General features: G+C 32.5%; 2 protein-coding genes across 2 annotated transcripts; one reads left to right on the plus strand and one right to left on the minus strand.

Annotated features, from left to right (window-relative positions):
• Positions 1-2,421: 2,421 nt before the first annotated feature.
• Positions 2,422-3,374, minus strand: LOC114375992 (organ-specific protein P4-like). Its single transcript, XM_028333882.1, has 2 exons — positions 3,102-3,374; positions 2,422-2,996 (listed from the first exon to the last, which is right to left on the minus strand). The coding sequence occupies exons 1-2, from the start codon at positions 3,192-3,194 to the stop codon at positions 2,721-2,723; spliced, it is 369 nt and encodes a 122-aa protein (XP_028189683.1). The 5' UTR covers positions 3,195-3,374; the 3' UTR covers positions 2,422-2,720.
• A 6,410-nt stretch (positions 3,375-9,784) lies between these two features.
• Positions 9,785-13,334, plus strand: LOC114375991 (ATP-dependent Clp protease proteolytic subunit 6, chloroplastic-like). The gene is made up of 9 exons (XM_028333881.1): positions 9,785-9,942; positions 10,029-10,087; positions 10,797-10,866; positions 11,176-11,374; positions 11,458-11,523; positions 11,672-11,812; positions 12,395-12,448; positions 12,583-12,675; positions 13,105-13,334. Exons 1-9 carry the CDS (start codon positions 9,851-9,853, stop codon positions 13,150-13,152), a joined length of 822 nt encoding a protein of 273 aa, XP_028189682.1. The 5' UTR covers positions 9,785-9,850; the 3' UTR covers positions 13,153-13,334.
• The last annotated feature ends 1,430 nt before the right edge of the window (positions 13,335-14,764 follow it).

A 14,764-nucleotide genomic window follows, 5' to 3' on the forward strand; every position in this document is an offset into this window, starting at 1 on the left:
TGATGGTGCTGTCATGGAAGGTGGAAGCAAAGGGGCTTGTGGCAGTTTGGTGCGTGACCACACAGGAGCTTTTCTCTGTGGAGTAAGCATTAACATTGGTAAAGGTTCAGTTTTGGAAGAGGAATTGAAGGGTATCCTCTTTGGCCTGAAGCTAGCTTGGTCGAGAGGGTATAGAAGGATCCGGGTGGATTCAGATTCACTGGTCGCGATAAAGCTCATGTCTAAAGGTTGCTGCATGCGTCACCCATTTTATAATCTGGTCCAGGAGATTCATGCAGTGCATGGCTATCAGGGGAACATTTATTGGAATCATGTTCTACGTGAAGCTAACCAGGTGGCAGATGCTTTGGCTAAGAAAGCTATTACGACTTTAAGTCTTTATCAAGTTTTTGATTTTCCTCCTTCATGTATTGTTTATGCACTTTGAGCTGATATAGCTCATATTTCTTCCCAAGAGGCTTTTAGCCCTCTTGATAGTTTATTCACAAAAAAATAAAGCTTAAGTGTAAAATGAAAAAAAAAAAAACTAAGGGTGTATGATTAGAAAAAAGTGTGCAAAATACTATGGGCCAAATGCTTTTGGTCAACAGTAATGGGCCCAACGCCCACGGGAGCAAGCCCAAGCACAAAACTGAAGCAGACAAAGCCTAGTTAGACAGCCATACGATGTTAACAAAGGATCGACTACTAGCACAAGTGCAAATAGAACAAACAAACCGTAATTACTGATTTTCATTTACAAAAAAAGGGTTGGCAGAAGTGAGAAACATCTTGATAGGAGTGTCAAAGTAAGCTTAAACCCAATGAGTCAACCCGGCTCATCATGCATCTAAGCTAAACTGGGTGCAAAAAAATAAAAGTTTTACGGTACTAAGAGAAAACAAATTTAGTTCACTTAATCCACGAATTAGGTGGGCTTGAGTCGATTAATTCACTTAATTTACTTAAGTAGTTATTTAGTAATTTCAATTATATATATATATATATATATTCTTAACAATTTGATATTTTTAATTTTAAGATTATAATATTATTGAACTATGACTAATGTATGGATTTAAGACTTTAATATTTTAAGAATTTTGAATGATATTTTATGTATTTGAGAATTGAAACATTTGAATTATTACTTTCATGATTATATTAAATGTTTGAATGATTATTTAGCACATTCGTTTATTATTTGTATTTTTATTTAAATCATTGAAATGTCTTGGTTAAAAAAAGATTTTTTTTAATTTATTTAAATTCTTTATTTTAGATTTTTTTATTATAAAATATTTGCGAATCAATCCATTTAATCTACCAATCCATGGTGGCCTAGATTGGAGTGATATTTTCGTGACTGATTTAAAAGTGAACCGAGCTTAGTGGGACAACTTGTGTGAACCAAGCTAACCTGTTTTGACACCCCTCCATCTTGAATGAAATAAGTTTCTGTATGCCGAAGCTACTAGTCTTTCATTTTCCAGCAATTAATATATATATATATTAATTGAGTAATTGTAGTTTCAACTTTCTGGTTGAAGAATCCTGCCAAATTATCAAGATGACTATCCGCCATGCGCACTCGACTGTTGTTTCCTACATTTCTACTATTGCTTCTTGTTTTTCCCATTGCATTCCAGAAGTCTATTCCAAAATAAATGGGAAGTGCAGGAAGTACTGCACACTCGTACCGAAGAGATCCTGAAGCCCAACGGGCTTGGATCCAAACAAAATTGTTTGTTTCTACTTCTATAAATAGTTGACCAAGAAAAAAAAAACTGATTCAACTACTGTGTTCCTGACAAAAAATAACAACTAATTATGTATCATGACAAAAAAAGTTAATGCTTCTGCAAGTACACAAACCGTACCAATTCAACTGGGCCACACAAGATAAAATAAGTAATAACACGTTTTGATTATTACTATTGCCCAAATTTCTTTGTTTTGGAGTACTATCAACAGTTAATAGCATTTTAGAAATCAACATTTTCTTCGGTGAGTGCAATCATATTCTAAACCAGCCTAATTAAGTACAACAACATATTTGTCAACATGTGACATTTGAGTTATGTAACTGGGCACCAACCCTATCTCTCAAGAGAAAAGATTCATTCTAGAGGGAAATTAAATTAGTGCCATGTAAACATATGACCTGCTTTCACCCACATGGAAGATTAAATTGTATCTTCCTTTTCTTTATATAGGCTAATGTTAATTGTTACTTTGTTAGTCATTAGTTTGTTAGTTTTTTCTTTTCCTTTCAATCATTAAGTCAATCTTATAATTTCAAATTGTATCTCTTATAACATCTTCATCTAAGTTAATAGGCTTAATTTCTGTCCTTTGAAGCTCTGAGAAGAAAATAGATAACACGAAGTAGATCTTTCTGAGGACCAAACAGAAATTTTGGGAGCAAAAGTTGAATAAGAATTTATGAAGAGTAATCCTGGCAATCTGCATCATGCCTATTGATCATAAAAATTCTGCAGGACTCAAAGATAATATATATGCAATTAATAAAAAAAAGGATAACCATATAAAGATACATCTAGAAATAAAGGGTTCAAGTGTTCAGTAGAAAAAGAGAGGCTTAGAAACAAATAGCTCTACATAAACTAAAGACCGTGATCTTTATGGATCATATACTATCTAGAGATATATGTGTAACTTCCATCTCTAATCACGAGCAAATGATTTGATTTGAGCTTCAATAATTTTTGATAGTTTGTTCAACCATGTCTTTCAGTTCCTTGAAACTCTGGTTCCAATTTCTTGGCCATGGCCTGCTGAATCTTCTGCTTATGCTTGTGGGGAACAACATGTGTGTGATATAAGATGACATTAGGCTTTATATCAAAGTCCCTAATGAAATGATCCTTCATTGCATCTGATACTTGTGGATCTTGAACAAGGAGGTCTTTGATTGCTTCAGGCATAGGTTGGCCATTCATCATATTCTTCCAATAATCTCCCATGTCTTTTCTTGCATAGCTGAGGTTCACAACCTATTTAAGTTGAAAGAAAATAGAATTCATCAACAACATATATAGGATAAAAGAGGCTTCACATAATAAAAGATAAACTGAAGTGCTTCACATATAAAAGCTTACCAGAAGAGAAAAGACTACGAAAAAAGCAAAGAAGGACTTCATTTTTTTGCTAAGGTATGGAGTTCTCATTAGATTTGTGAAGGCTAGGATCATCCCTTTTTATAGGCAAGAAGTGACCCACGTACGATGTGTATGTGTGTGTGTGAAAAACTTGTAGGAAAATGGCAAGAGTAAATAGATGGCTAAGCTTTCCCAAAATGAAAAAATAAAAAAGTAGAAGAAAAAAGAGTGGTTCAGATTAAAATCACGAGGAGTAATGCTCTCCCTTTACAACTTCTACATTCATCATGTAGGTGCGTGCATTTGAGTTCCAACAGTTCCTGCTGAGTTTTCTTTATAGAGTCAACTGGATTCACCTTTAGTAAATTTAATAATTAATAATTGTACTTGTTTTATAGGTTTAATTAATTATTTAACTGTTGTGTCTGCGTTAATTATTTAGCTCTATATTATAGTGTCTATACAAGTATTTTTTTTTTTACATATTGTAGTCCTTGCGCCTCAATCTTGTGATAGTTTTATATTATCAGAAGACTAATTAACATAACCGATTAAAACATAAAAAAATTATTTGTACGAAAACTAAAATATACTTTTTTGTATAAAGACTAAAACGAAAAGTTGATAATTTATATAAATTAAATGATTAATTAAACCTATTTTATATTGCATAGTAGTGATACTCCACCAGAATGCAAGGCCAGGAAAAACTTTTGTATACGATGGCTATGTGATTAAGAAAACGATATCTGAATATCAAAATTCAAAATGGGACAACAGAAAGTTGTCTCCTTTGGTTTTGGTATGTAGTTTTGAGATGTGTGTATATTAAAAAAAACAAATAAGTGAAAGAAAAAGATAATTATATTCTGTGTCACATATGATTAATTTCAATTTTGCTATGTTTAGATAATGGAGCTGCATGGATTATTAGCCAACTTTATTGGGTCGGTGGCCTGTCTCTTTACTCCCCAGTCCCTAGCATATGTTTGCAGAAGTCGCGGCACTTCTTCGCTATTGCTATATATATATATTATATTTATAGCAATCATTTCAACTTCATTTAGGTTAAATATGTGAGAGATCTAGTATTGCCTTCATTAATTGAGCATTGGTAAACAATTCTCTTGTTTCTGGTGCACAATTGCAAAGGACTTAAAATAATATTACAATGCACAGAAACAGTTATTTACTCTCCTCTGCCATGCAAAATAAGCGACCTCACAAACCATTTATTCACAAAATTCTGGCTAGCTTATGCAAGAGTTATGTTTCAAATATTTGGGTTGACTTTGGAATAGTCATTGACTGTGACACATATATAAAATTAGTCAATTGAAAAATACTAATTTTGACACGTTTATAATTCAGAAAGGAGTGAATGTCTTTATAAAAAAAAAAAAGAAAGGACATGTGTGAATGATACGTATATGATAAGTAAATTTTGCAGTGAAAGTAAATTTTGAAGTGAAAAGTTTCTGTTTCATTGTAGTTCGAAAATTAGAATTAGAATTTTACTTCAATAATTTATATAATAATTATTTGAATTTGAAAGTCATCATAGAGGTAAAGTTTCAATTCATTAGAGAACATAACTAAAAACAGCTGTGGAACTATATAAATTTTGCCCTTTAATATGCTTGGTTCATAAGTAGAAGCATGAAAATATAAATGGTTATTACGGTGCAACGCGGTAGGTACATAACTCATATTTTATAACTCACATTCTATAGACAGGTAGATGCTAGCTAGAGCCGAACAACAATGTTTATCTTTTGGATTTGGACCACCTATTTATTGTGTTACGAGGGTTATTATGGTGCAACGCGGTAGGTACATAGATAATATTGTGATTTTGTATCGTGATTTATTCTATATAATTAATGTATTCCTATTTGTTCTATCAATAATAGAAACAATTGTTTTGTTTTAATCACTTAGAAATATTTGTTGAATATCTTAAATGTTTGTGTATATGTGTGTGCATTCTTACTCTTCTGGATTTTTGGTTGCATTGAATACTCTAGTTAATTTTCCCCCTTATACATGAGATAAACTAAGCCTCGCACTCTGTAAATTGGCTACACATTTTCTGCAGTAAGGGGCCTAATATGGTTTGTTAATCGTCATGCTGACATACTTATAAGCGCAACTCTGAGTTTTGGTTTATTATTTACTAATTGAAAGTGTGGACACTATGTCATACATCAAGCATATAGCTTGTATATTCTCCTATTCTACAACAAAAAGGTATGAGATGTCTAATTTCATAACCACCATAAAATATATAAAATGAAGAGAAAAAATTGAAGAAGAAACTTGCCGTTCAAAAGTTCAAATCAACCTTATAATAATTGTCATCACTGTTTTATGTACTCGTAGCAAGTAAATGTTACTCACAAAAGATAGTCATATTCTAAACTGTTAGAAGATTTAATCAAATGATTTCAATAATGACGGAATTCAATGGGAGTAGCCGGAATATATGGTAATTTGTGGGCGTATCTTGTCCTATGAGATAAAGTTCACAAAAAGACAATCCCAGATTAGATATGACTTATATGACTTGTGAGTTCGCCAAAATGCTCCGTTGGCTTTTTCTTCAAAGTCAACTTAAATGTGCATCACTAAATAAAATGATTATGATGCCTATAAAGAAATCGAATCAAAATTCAGTTGCACTTCATTTTGTTTCCTATAGGTTTATGCGTGGCATGTAAGCACTATTTTGTAAAGATTGCCTTGTGTTTTTCTGTGTCCTATGGGGGAAGGGTTGTGATCGATCTATCTGGATCTGCCAAAGTCAACTTAGTTTCTGCATCAGAATGCCTACTTGTGTCTATAGCATATAATTTTCATAAGGAGGTTTGAATTGGTTTAAATTCTTAATTGATTAATGTGTTATGTGGTTGAAGAAACAAAGCATTCTACTTGGAATTATTTTGTTTTGTTTTTTAATGTTTGCTGTCAACAATGTGATGCTATTTGATCACGACAATTAAATGGCACTATTGACTATCTGTTCCATTAAGAAATAAATCTTGAAAGTTATTTATGGCACCAAAAGTTGCGTACGTCACTCTAATTAAACAATGTTCGTTCAACTCATTAAAAAAATATACGTGGGAAGGGAGAATTAACTTTTGAAGTAAGCCATTGGCCAAGTGTTTTTCCACATTAGTTAAATAAAGTTTAGCAATATCTTCCCATCCCAGACACATATAAATATATTGGGAAATCAGTGTCTTATTTGGGTAGCTAGGCATTAGAGCAAACCTGATTAGGGTCTAGACCCAAAATTGGGACGTTGTCATGTGATTTTGAAATAATAATGTTAAATTTTCAAAGCAAAGGAACATCTCATGCATGAATATGTATCTATATATGGAGCAAAAGAAATATGCATGAAAGTTTGAGGAGAAAACTAGATTGTCCTCATTCGCTCATATTTAAGAAAAGCATAATTATATTGTTTTTCGCAGAGTTAATTTGGATTAGCTTGATAGTTAATTACTAAAATTTCTCAATTGAGATAAATATTTGTTTCTTAACTTCCGGAGAGAAACAAACCCCTATAAATTTATAAGTATTTTAAAAAATTTAGACAATAAATTTTTTAAAAAGGCACAAACACTACTAAAAGATAGTCGTATCATGTTGTAATTGTGTCAGTAAGTCAAATAGTGTACAAACACTTCAAATGCTTTTAGTAATATTTTTATTCCTTTTTTACTTCTTTTTTTTTAATTTTTTTATACCAATACTTTTTAGTTATAAGTTTTAATGATTCATACTTATTTTTAAAATATGAAATTCTCTTACGATTTTCAATTTTTATTTTATGTTAATTTTATATTAATTTTATGTTCTATTATAGTCATGACATCTAGTTCTTGTTATTATTAAAATTTGTCATATGTTCGTGTCTGTACTGTATTTATGTTTTATTCAAACTTGTTTCCCTTTTTTTATCCTTTGTCGACATGGTCAATATTTCAGATAATTTCTATGTGAGGAGTACCTGAATTGTATTAACTTTTTTTTTAAAAAAATTGAAAATTTTGACTGTGTCCTAGACACCAAATGTGTCATATATATATCCTTTAGCTTATGGTGTGTGAATCACCAATTAAATGAGCGAAGCAAGGTTGTCAGTTGTCACTTTAATATTGGTTTCTAACAGCTTATGAGTTGCATTTGAGATCTTTACTCAAACTCAAACACAGCCTTAAATAAAAAGGAGTGGGTTGTTTGGAAACTTTTGAGTGGTCTTGTAAGATGAGCTAAGCCTTGAGGTTCATGACAGCTGCTGCAGATTGAACAGTTTAGCCAACAATTTCAGTTTCCCACTACATGGGACGCACAAAGAGTCAAACGATCTGATCAAGAGAAACCATATACTTTGATAATTAGTCAAATATTGAGGGAAGTATATGAATCAAGAAAAGTGATATGATCTGTTGCCACTTGCCACTATTCATTTTAGTCAAAATTCAACCAGAAGAATGTGGCTCCTTTTGCTTCTTCCTTTTGATCTTTTTTCATGACCCTGTTGATCTGAGAATGATAGATAGCTAGCTAGCTTTTGTGACCAAATTTGTCCAAGATCCCTTAGCTTGATTTTTCAACTCTCTTCTTTTGCTTTGCCTTTATGATTTAGTACAGGATGCACAAGGCAGTGGAGCTATAATGATATCTACAAAGAATATAAATAAAAAGTATCAAGATTTACAATAGCAAAAAAACAAAAAATGAAAAGAAGAAAAAAGTAAGCTAAGATAATAATCATAAGACATAAAGCATGATGATAAAGATCGTGATGAATTCTATGAGGAAGACCACAAAGATTTTAAAAAAAGGATGTGTTTTGCCAAACTTAATTATGCATCACAATCACATGGACCCCAAACTGAATGTGTTTAGCATCCATCCCCGAGATAGATTGTGTAACCTCTTCAAAATTTCTGTCCAGAAAAGAAGAATCTGATAAAATTCTTCCATTTAATCAAACAAGTATACCCTTCCTCCTAAAATCGTTTTCTTTCTCTAAACACTCTCCCTAAGCCATGCCATGACCATGAACAAAAAAAAAAAATTAAAAAAAGTAAAAGTAGAAAGTAGATGAAAAAAAAAAAGGATGAGGGAGTGAGAGTGAGAGAGAGAGGAAAAAACATGAATGTGTTATGAGTGAGGATATTTTTGACTTTTTTTTATTCACTCATATTTATTTTTTCTAATTTAATATATATATATATATATAATAATTTTAATAAAATATCAAGGCAAACAATTTGAGCCGATTTGGATCTATTTAGGTTCATGAGTCGTACTCTTAAATAACTCTAAACAATTTTCTCATTATTCTCTTAGTCTGATTTAGAAGGACTAATATATATATATATATATATATATATATATATATATATATATATATATATATATATATATATATATATATATATATATATATATATATATATAATAAGTGACATGAAAACAAATGATTTTTTTTATAAAAAAATACATTTTATTATCATGGACTCACTTGAGCCATTTGTGCTGTAAACTGTTTTAGACATTTGAATTTTACACTCCATTATTTGTTATATTTTAAAATACTCACTTTTTAATGTAAAATTGTATTTTGGAATGGATTTTTCAAAATAAAATAAGAAGAAGTTATTGAATTCAATAGCGAAAGTGCAGAAAGCAAATGCTTCCATTTTGTTGTTAAACTTTTTTTGTTCTTCCTGATTAAGTCTAACAACAAAATGATCACACAAAAAAGTTGTCAATTGTTATTTCCACTCCCTCTTATTACTAATACACTCCCCTTTTACCAAAATACCCTGAATTTCATAAACTAATATACTCCCCTTTTACCAAATGGTTTTTGACAAAAAGAAAAGGAATTCATTAATCTCTCTCATGATACGGGCACAAGAAGAGTGCCCAATCCCTGCAACATTACCTTCCCATGTTATATACAAATATACAATTTTCCTCAGATCACACACGTCTCGATTATGTGTATAAATACCCCAAAATATCAGTTAGATTCCACTTGCTCAAAAAATATTATATTGCAGCACAAACATCCTCAAATCATTAGATCCATCACGCATGAGCCCTTGAAGTAGTTAGACACACACACACACACTTGGTGACCTGGGCATACAATCGATTGACTATAAGAGAGTATTTGAAATTGGCCGCAAAACTTTTCAACCAAGAACAAGTATGATATAAGATATCCCGCATGACCGAATCCCTGTTGAAGACATCTTCGTCTATGATCGAAACCCTAAACTCCTTATTTTAAATTAAATAAGGGTTTTATTTAAAATAAGGGGGAGTGTATTATTTTAAATAAAACACATGATCAATTCATGTTCCCATGCTTCGTCTATGAAGGTTTGAAGGCATAATGGTTTCTAGCAGTCCTCTCCCCTAAGCCAACCCCTATGTACAAAATCACCATTTTGTAAAAGGGGAGTGTATTAGTTTCTGAAACACATGGTACTTTGGGGAAAAAAATTACAAAGAAGAGTGTATTAGTAATAAGGAGAGTGGAAATAGTAACTTCCAAAAAGATTAGCAATAAAGCGGACCGTAGCACAAATGGCCCAAAAAGGACACTGAGATCCAATGGGCTTTGAAAACCAGAACCATTAATATCCGTGGGATCGAATAGAAAGATTTGGTTGGTATCTCTGTGCCACCTAGTTTCGGAGTTTCAACATTCAACAATGGTACCTCAAGCTTTGTCAGTGCCTGCGAGTGCCAGCTTCACTATCGCTTCTCGCACCAGAAGTCCCTCCCACCTCGTATTTTCTCACAGGTTCATCTTCATATCACCCAATGAAACTTTCACTTTTTTTCCAATTGTTTTTTTCGAACCTAAAATTTGAGCTACCATTATACCAGAAACCCGTGCTCGATAGCTTCTTCCTTACCAAACCCATATGGCCATTCATCAGGAGTTGGTAAATTTCTAATTTGACAACTTTTTCTTTGGCCGCAACTCGATATTTGGTGGCTTTTCTATGCTGTGATAGTTTAACCTCGTTTTGAGTGTGCTGATCCTATTGTTGAAGCAAAATTGATCTAGTTTTATAATAATTAACTGTCTTGCGTAATTTAAGATATTTGGGTCCTGTTTGGATAAAATCTTTAATAAACACTTGTAGGAGAAGAAAATAAGAAGGTAAAAATGAATTGAATTTATTCCATCAGTTAAAATTAGTCCATGTATAAGTTAAAATCAGCTTTTTGAGAAGCTAGAGAGAGAGAGAGAGAGAGAGAGAGAGAGAGATTCTATAAATTATCTTATGCATAAGTTAATTTTAACTTAAGAGACAAATTTATTTCATTTTAGTGCTTATTGAGAAATGAGAAGTTTATCCAAACAAGACTTAATCAAGAGTTCAATTTTGACCCCAATACCACAAATTAGCACATTAAAGTATCACATCGTTGTGGTGACTAAGATTTTCACTTGTTGCACAGGTTTGTGAACAATTGTTACCTTATGGTTCATTGATAAATGAAAACTCTTTACTCTATCTGCGATTCAAAATTGAGTCCTATTAACAAATAAGCGGTATTTTGTTTGTCTATTAAGCTACGAGTTATTAACATGGACTACTTTGCATAATAAAGCAAGTTACCATGTGTATATTTTATTTTATACAGGGTTATCAAGTAAAAGCCGTGGTTTTCCTTTAAAACTTGATGAGAAAAATATCCATGGTGCGAGTACAAGGTAAAATTTTGATTACCTCCGTGTATTATGTGGTTGTTTGGTAGGGTGCTTATGAATACTTTTTTTTTTTACCATTATGGATTGTTCAGTGCCTGATTTGTCTATGATCCTTTGCTGGAAAAGAAAAAGTTTATCCGTATAGAGGTTAATTAGGTTATAAAGGAGTGCATTGTGAAACATTAATAATGCATTATTCTCCTTCAATTGAAAAGGATTCCTTCACAGACATAAATTTAGTGCCCTGTCTCTGCATTTTTTTAATTAGTAGTGAATGGTAAAGGACTTACTGATGTTCCAGTTTACTTGCAGTTATGGTGCAATTGAAGCCAAGGGGAATCCACCAATAACACCCGCAGTGATGACTCCTGGAGGACCTCTTGATCTCTCATCTGTTTTGTTTAGGAATCGTATAATATTCATAGGACAACCAGTCAATTCACAAGTGGCTCAGAGAGTTATATCCCAGCTTGTGACTCTAGCTACTATTGATGAAAATGCAGATATACTGGTTTGTTATGTCTTGGCAATGCTACTTTACTTTCATTGTTAAGTCATGAAATGGGATTTATATTGAGCTGCTCGTGTTGGCAGGTATATATAAATTGCCCTGGTGGAAGCACATATTCTGTGTTGGCAATTTATGATTGCATGTCTTGGGTAAGATCAAGGTTTTGTCACCCCTTCCAATGGACACACCCAGTCACTTTGAATCTATTTACATTTTCCCTTCTTTTCTAGTTACTTTAATTCCATAACAGTGATCAATGTTTCTACCCTGAAAGTATTTGGTGACTCCATTTTCCAGATAAAGCCCAAGGTTGGTACCGTGTGTTTCGGAGTAGCTGCAAGCCAAGGAGCACTTCTCCTTGCTGGAGGAGAGAAGGGAATGCGCTACGCGATGCCAAATGCTCGCATAATGATACATCAACCACAGAGTGGATGTGGGGTAAGAATTTGTTACAGAAACTGAGACATCATGAAACAGAAAAATCTCCCATACTGATTAGACGTAGGAAGAGAGTAATAATAATGCAGTGATAAGTTATATCATCATCATCATAATAATAATAATAATAATAATAATAATAATGCAGTGATATGACAAATTTGATCTTAGCACCATTTAGTATATGAGCTAAGTGGTCAAAACCACATCATGTTCCCCTTCCTACAAGTTACAAACTTCTATAAAACTAATGAACCTAAATTTCTTGACTTGAGAGGAGCTGATGCTGCAATTTGCTTGTTAAGTAGCCCATTAATTTTGTGACAAGTTGCAATGAATCATCTAAAAGTTATACTGGAAGTCTGATCTCTTCCACTGCAAAAGTTATGTTTGAAGTCATCTTCCATGTAATTGTAGAGTGCATTCTGTAATTTGAAACTTGAGGTATTGATGCATTTACTAATGAAAGTTCTTCATTTTTACACCGGAAGTACTATAAAATAATTTGGATTGATGGGTAGCAGGATCTTGATCAATACACAGTAGACACTGTCATTCTGATTGTTCTTAATCTCACTACAGGGTCATGTTGAGGATGTCAGACGCCAAGTGAATGAAGCTGTTCAATCTCGCCATGTTAGTGTTTCTTCCTTTGAGTTGTACAATTCTAATAATTTGTACAACTTTAATGCTCCTATGATCTTGATCATGCTGGAAATAGATGCTATCCTTAAGTCCCTCCTCATACTTAATGTTTATTTGGATTACAGAAAATTGACAAGATGTATAGTGTTTTTACTGGACAGCCATTAGAGAAGGTGCAACAGTACACAGAGAGGGACCGTTTTCTGTCTGTTTCTGAGGTAATGTGAACTGTTTTTCAATTTCCTTCCATAACAGTCAAATAAGTTCGTTGAATTGAGGACAAGTTCTCAGAGAAATCAAATGTGCTGTATTGCCAATAGCCAATATCCAATATCCAATAGGAAATGAAATTTAGGAAAAAAAAAGGTTTAAGTTGATAGTTGGAAAGGAGTAAATATTTCAATATAATTTGGATTTTCTGTTTAGTTTATACCAGGAAGTATTTGATTGACTTAATTAGTCTATAAATAATGCATGTCAAAGCACCATTGTTGCTTGTAATCTATATTGCTATTCGTCTATTTTTTGTAAAGGAGATTATTAAGGTGGCTAGTTTCAGTGAGTGCTGCTATTATGTTTTGATCTTAGTTTCTACAAATGTTTGATCTTACTGGATAGTTTTTTGTTTCTGCCTTTTCTCTGTGCAGGCTTTGGAGTTTGGTCTTATTGATGGTGTCCTGGAAACTGAGTATTGAATACAGTTTATTTGCAGGATATATCTTAGAGGTTGAAAATGCTAATTTTTGTCAAATTGATATTGCAGAATTTCATTCGTTAATGATAATTTGCAAATGTGGAGGATTGTATTTTCTTCTTAGTTCCCCAAAATTATGCTATTGTTGAAAGTTAACTTCCATAGAATGGTGTGTTTTTACAATTGTGGAGTTCAAGGTCGCTAACCCGTGTCATTTTGATTTGGGTACCTACTACCTAAGTAGTCACATAGAAAACCCTCACGTGCAGCTTCCTGGGTGGTAGAACTGAAGGAGCCATCTGAGTTATTTTAATCCCTGAATTTGAAAGGTGTTGTCACATAAGTCCCTGAAACAAATGTCAAATAAGTTCCTGAAAGTGCAAAATGACAATCACATTAGTCTAAAATTAAAAAATCACGTGACTTAAGTGATAATATGAATATAGGTTTGGGTACTAAAATGACAATTAGTAGTTAAATTAGAGACTTGTTTGACAGTGTCCACCAAATTTAGGGACAAAAATGGCTTTTTATTCTAAGTTTCACACAACCCACAGAGGGAGGGTACCATTTAATATCCCTTGAATGCAGATCATTCTTGCGTATAAGGTGTTCTCCATTGAGTGATGTTGGTGGGGTTGTTGCGAATATTACTCAACATCTTACCTATTGTGTTGGAAGAACCTAGTAAGTAACGAGTCATCGAATTGTTGCAGCAAAAGATATTATAACCTTGTGGGATGTGCATGATGAGTGGTGGTGGCAAAGTAGGAATCTACTATCCTGCATCATTCTATGTTTTGATGTTTACAGTGCAGAGACTGAGTTTTTCTGATTTTAATTCTCGTTTAGTTCTTTTGGTAGGAAAAAAATAATAATTGTGGATTGACATTTTTTAATTATTGTTTAAATAGAATAAGGATTGTCAACACACGATATTTTCTATTAAATGAAAATTAAGCAATTACTCAATGGAGAATAAGGATTGTCAACACACGAAATAGTCTTAGTTCTTTTGCTGATTTTTATTGTCTCTTAAGCAATTACTTACTACGACGTTGTATTTACTATTAATATGTTCGAATTTCCAAGTTTTTGCGTGCTCAATCGAGTAATATTATTTTAGCTATAACCCCATTAAATAAATGAAAACTCTCTCGCTAGCACCTATAAAAAGGTGGTTTAGTACTTCTAAATCCAAAGTGGCACTCTCCAATAGCAGAGGCTTTCGCTTCTTTCTACATAGCAGAAAGATGGCTCCTACTCTAGCGCTTCAGTTTCTTTCTCTTTTCCTTTTGTTCCTTATGGTAATTGAATTATGCATGCTCGGACTTAATTAAGCCTGCAAGGAAACCAAATTTGGTTCCATTTTCATGTCATTGTAGAAATATATATATATATATATATATATATATATATATATATATATATATATATATATATATATATCAGTTTACTTTAGTATTTAACTAACTATTTATAAATATATTCCACCTTTTACATTTATATAGTAAATTTTAACACTCATTTGTTTATTTGTTTTACATATTTTTATATTATATTTATCCATTTGTTTCTCCTGAGGATATACTCACACTACACCAAAAGTGACT

The sequence above is a fragment of the Glycine soja genome, chromosome 11 (genome assembly GCF_004193775.1).
Source record: "Glycine soja cultivar W05 chromosome 11, ASM419377v2, whole genome shotgun sequence".
Taxonomy (NCBI): domain Eukaryota; kingdom Viridiplantae; phylum Streptophyta; class Magnoliopsida; order Fabales; family Fabaceae; genus Glycine; species Glycine soja.

Excerpts from the sequence above, each read along its gene's own strand:
- LOC114375991 (XM_028333881.1), top strand. The coding sequence starts at position 9,851 with ATGGTACCTCAAGCTTTGTCAGTGCCTGCGAGTGCCAGCTTCACTATC. Across the intron at positions 11,524-11,671 it reads TTTATGATTGCATGTCTTGG|ATAAAGCCCAAGGTTGGTAC; the intron begins GTAAGATCAAGG and ends TCCATTTTCCAG. Across the intron at positions 12,449-12,582 it reads AAGCTGTTCAATCTCGCCAT|AAAATTGACAAGATGTATAG; the intron begins GTTAGTGTTTCT and ends TTTGGATTACAG.
- LOC114375992 (XM_028333882.1), bottom strand. The coding sequence starts at position 3,194 with ATGATCCTAGCCTTCACAAATCTAATGAGAACTCCATACCTTAGCAAA. Across the intron at positions 2,997-3,101 it reads TCGTAGTCTTTTCTCTTCTG|GTTGTGAACCTCAGCTATGC; the intron begins GTAAGCTTTTAT and ends CAACTTAAATAG.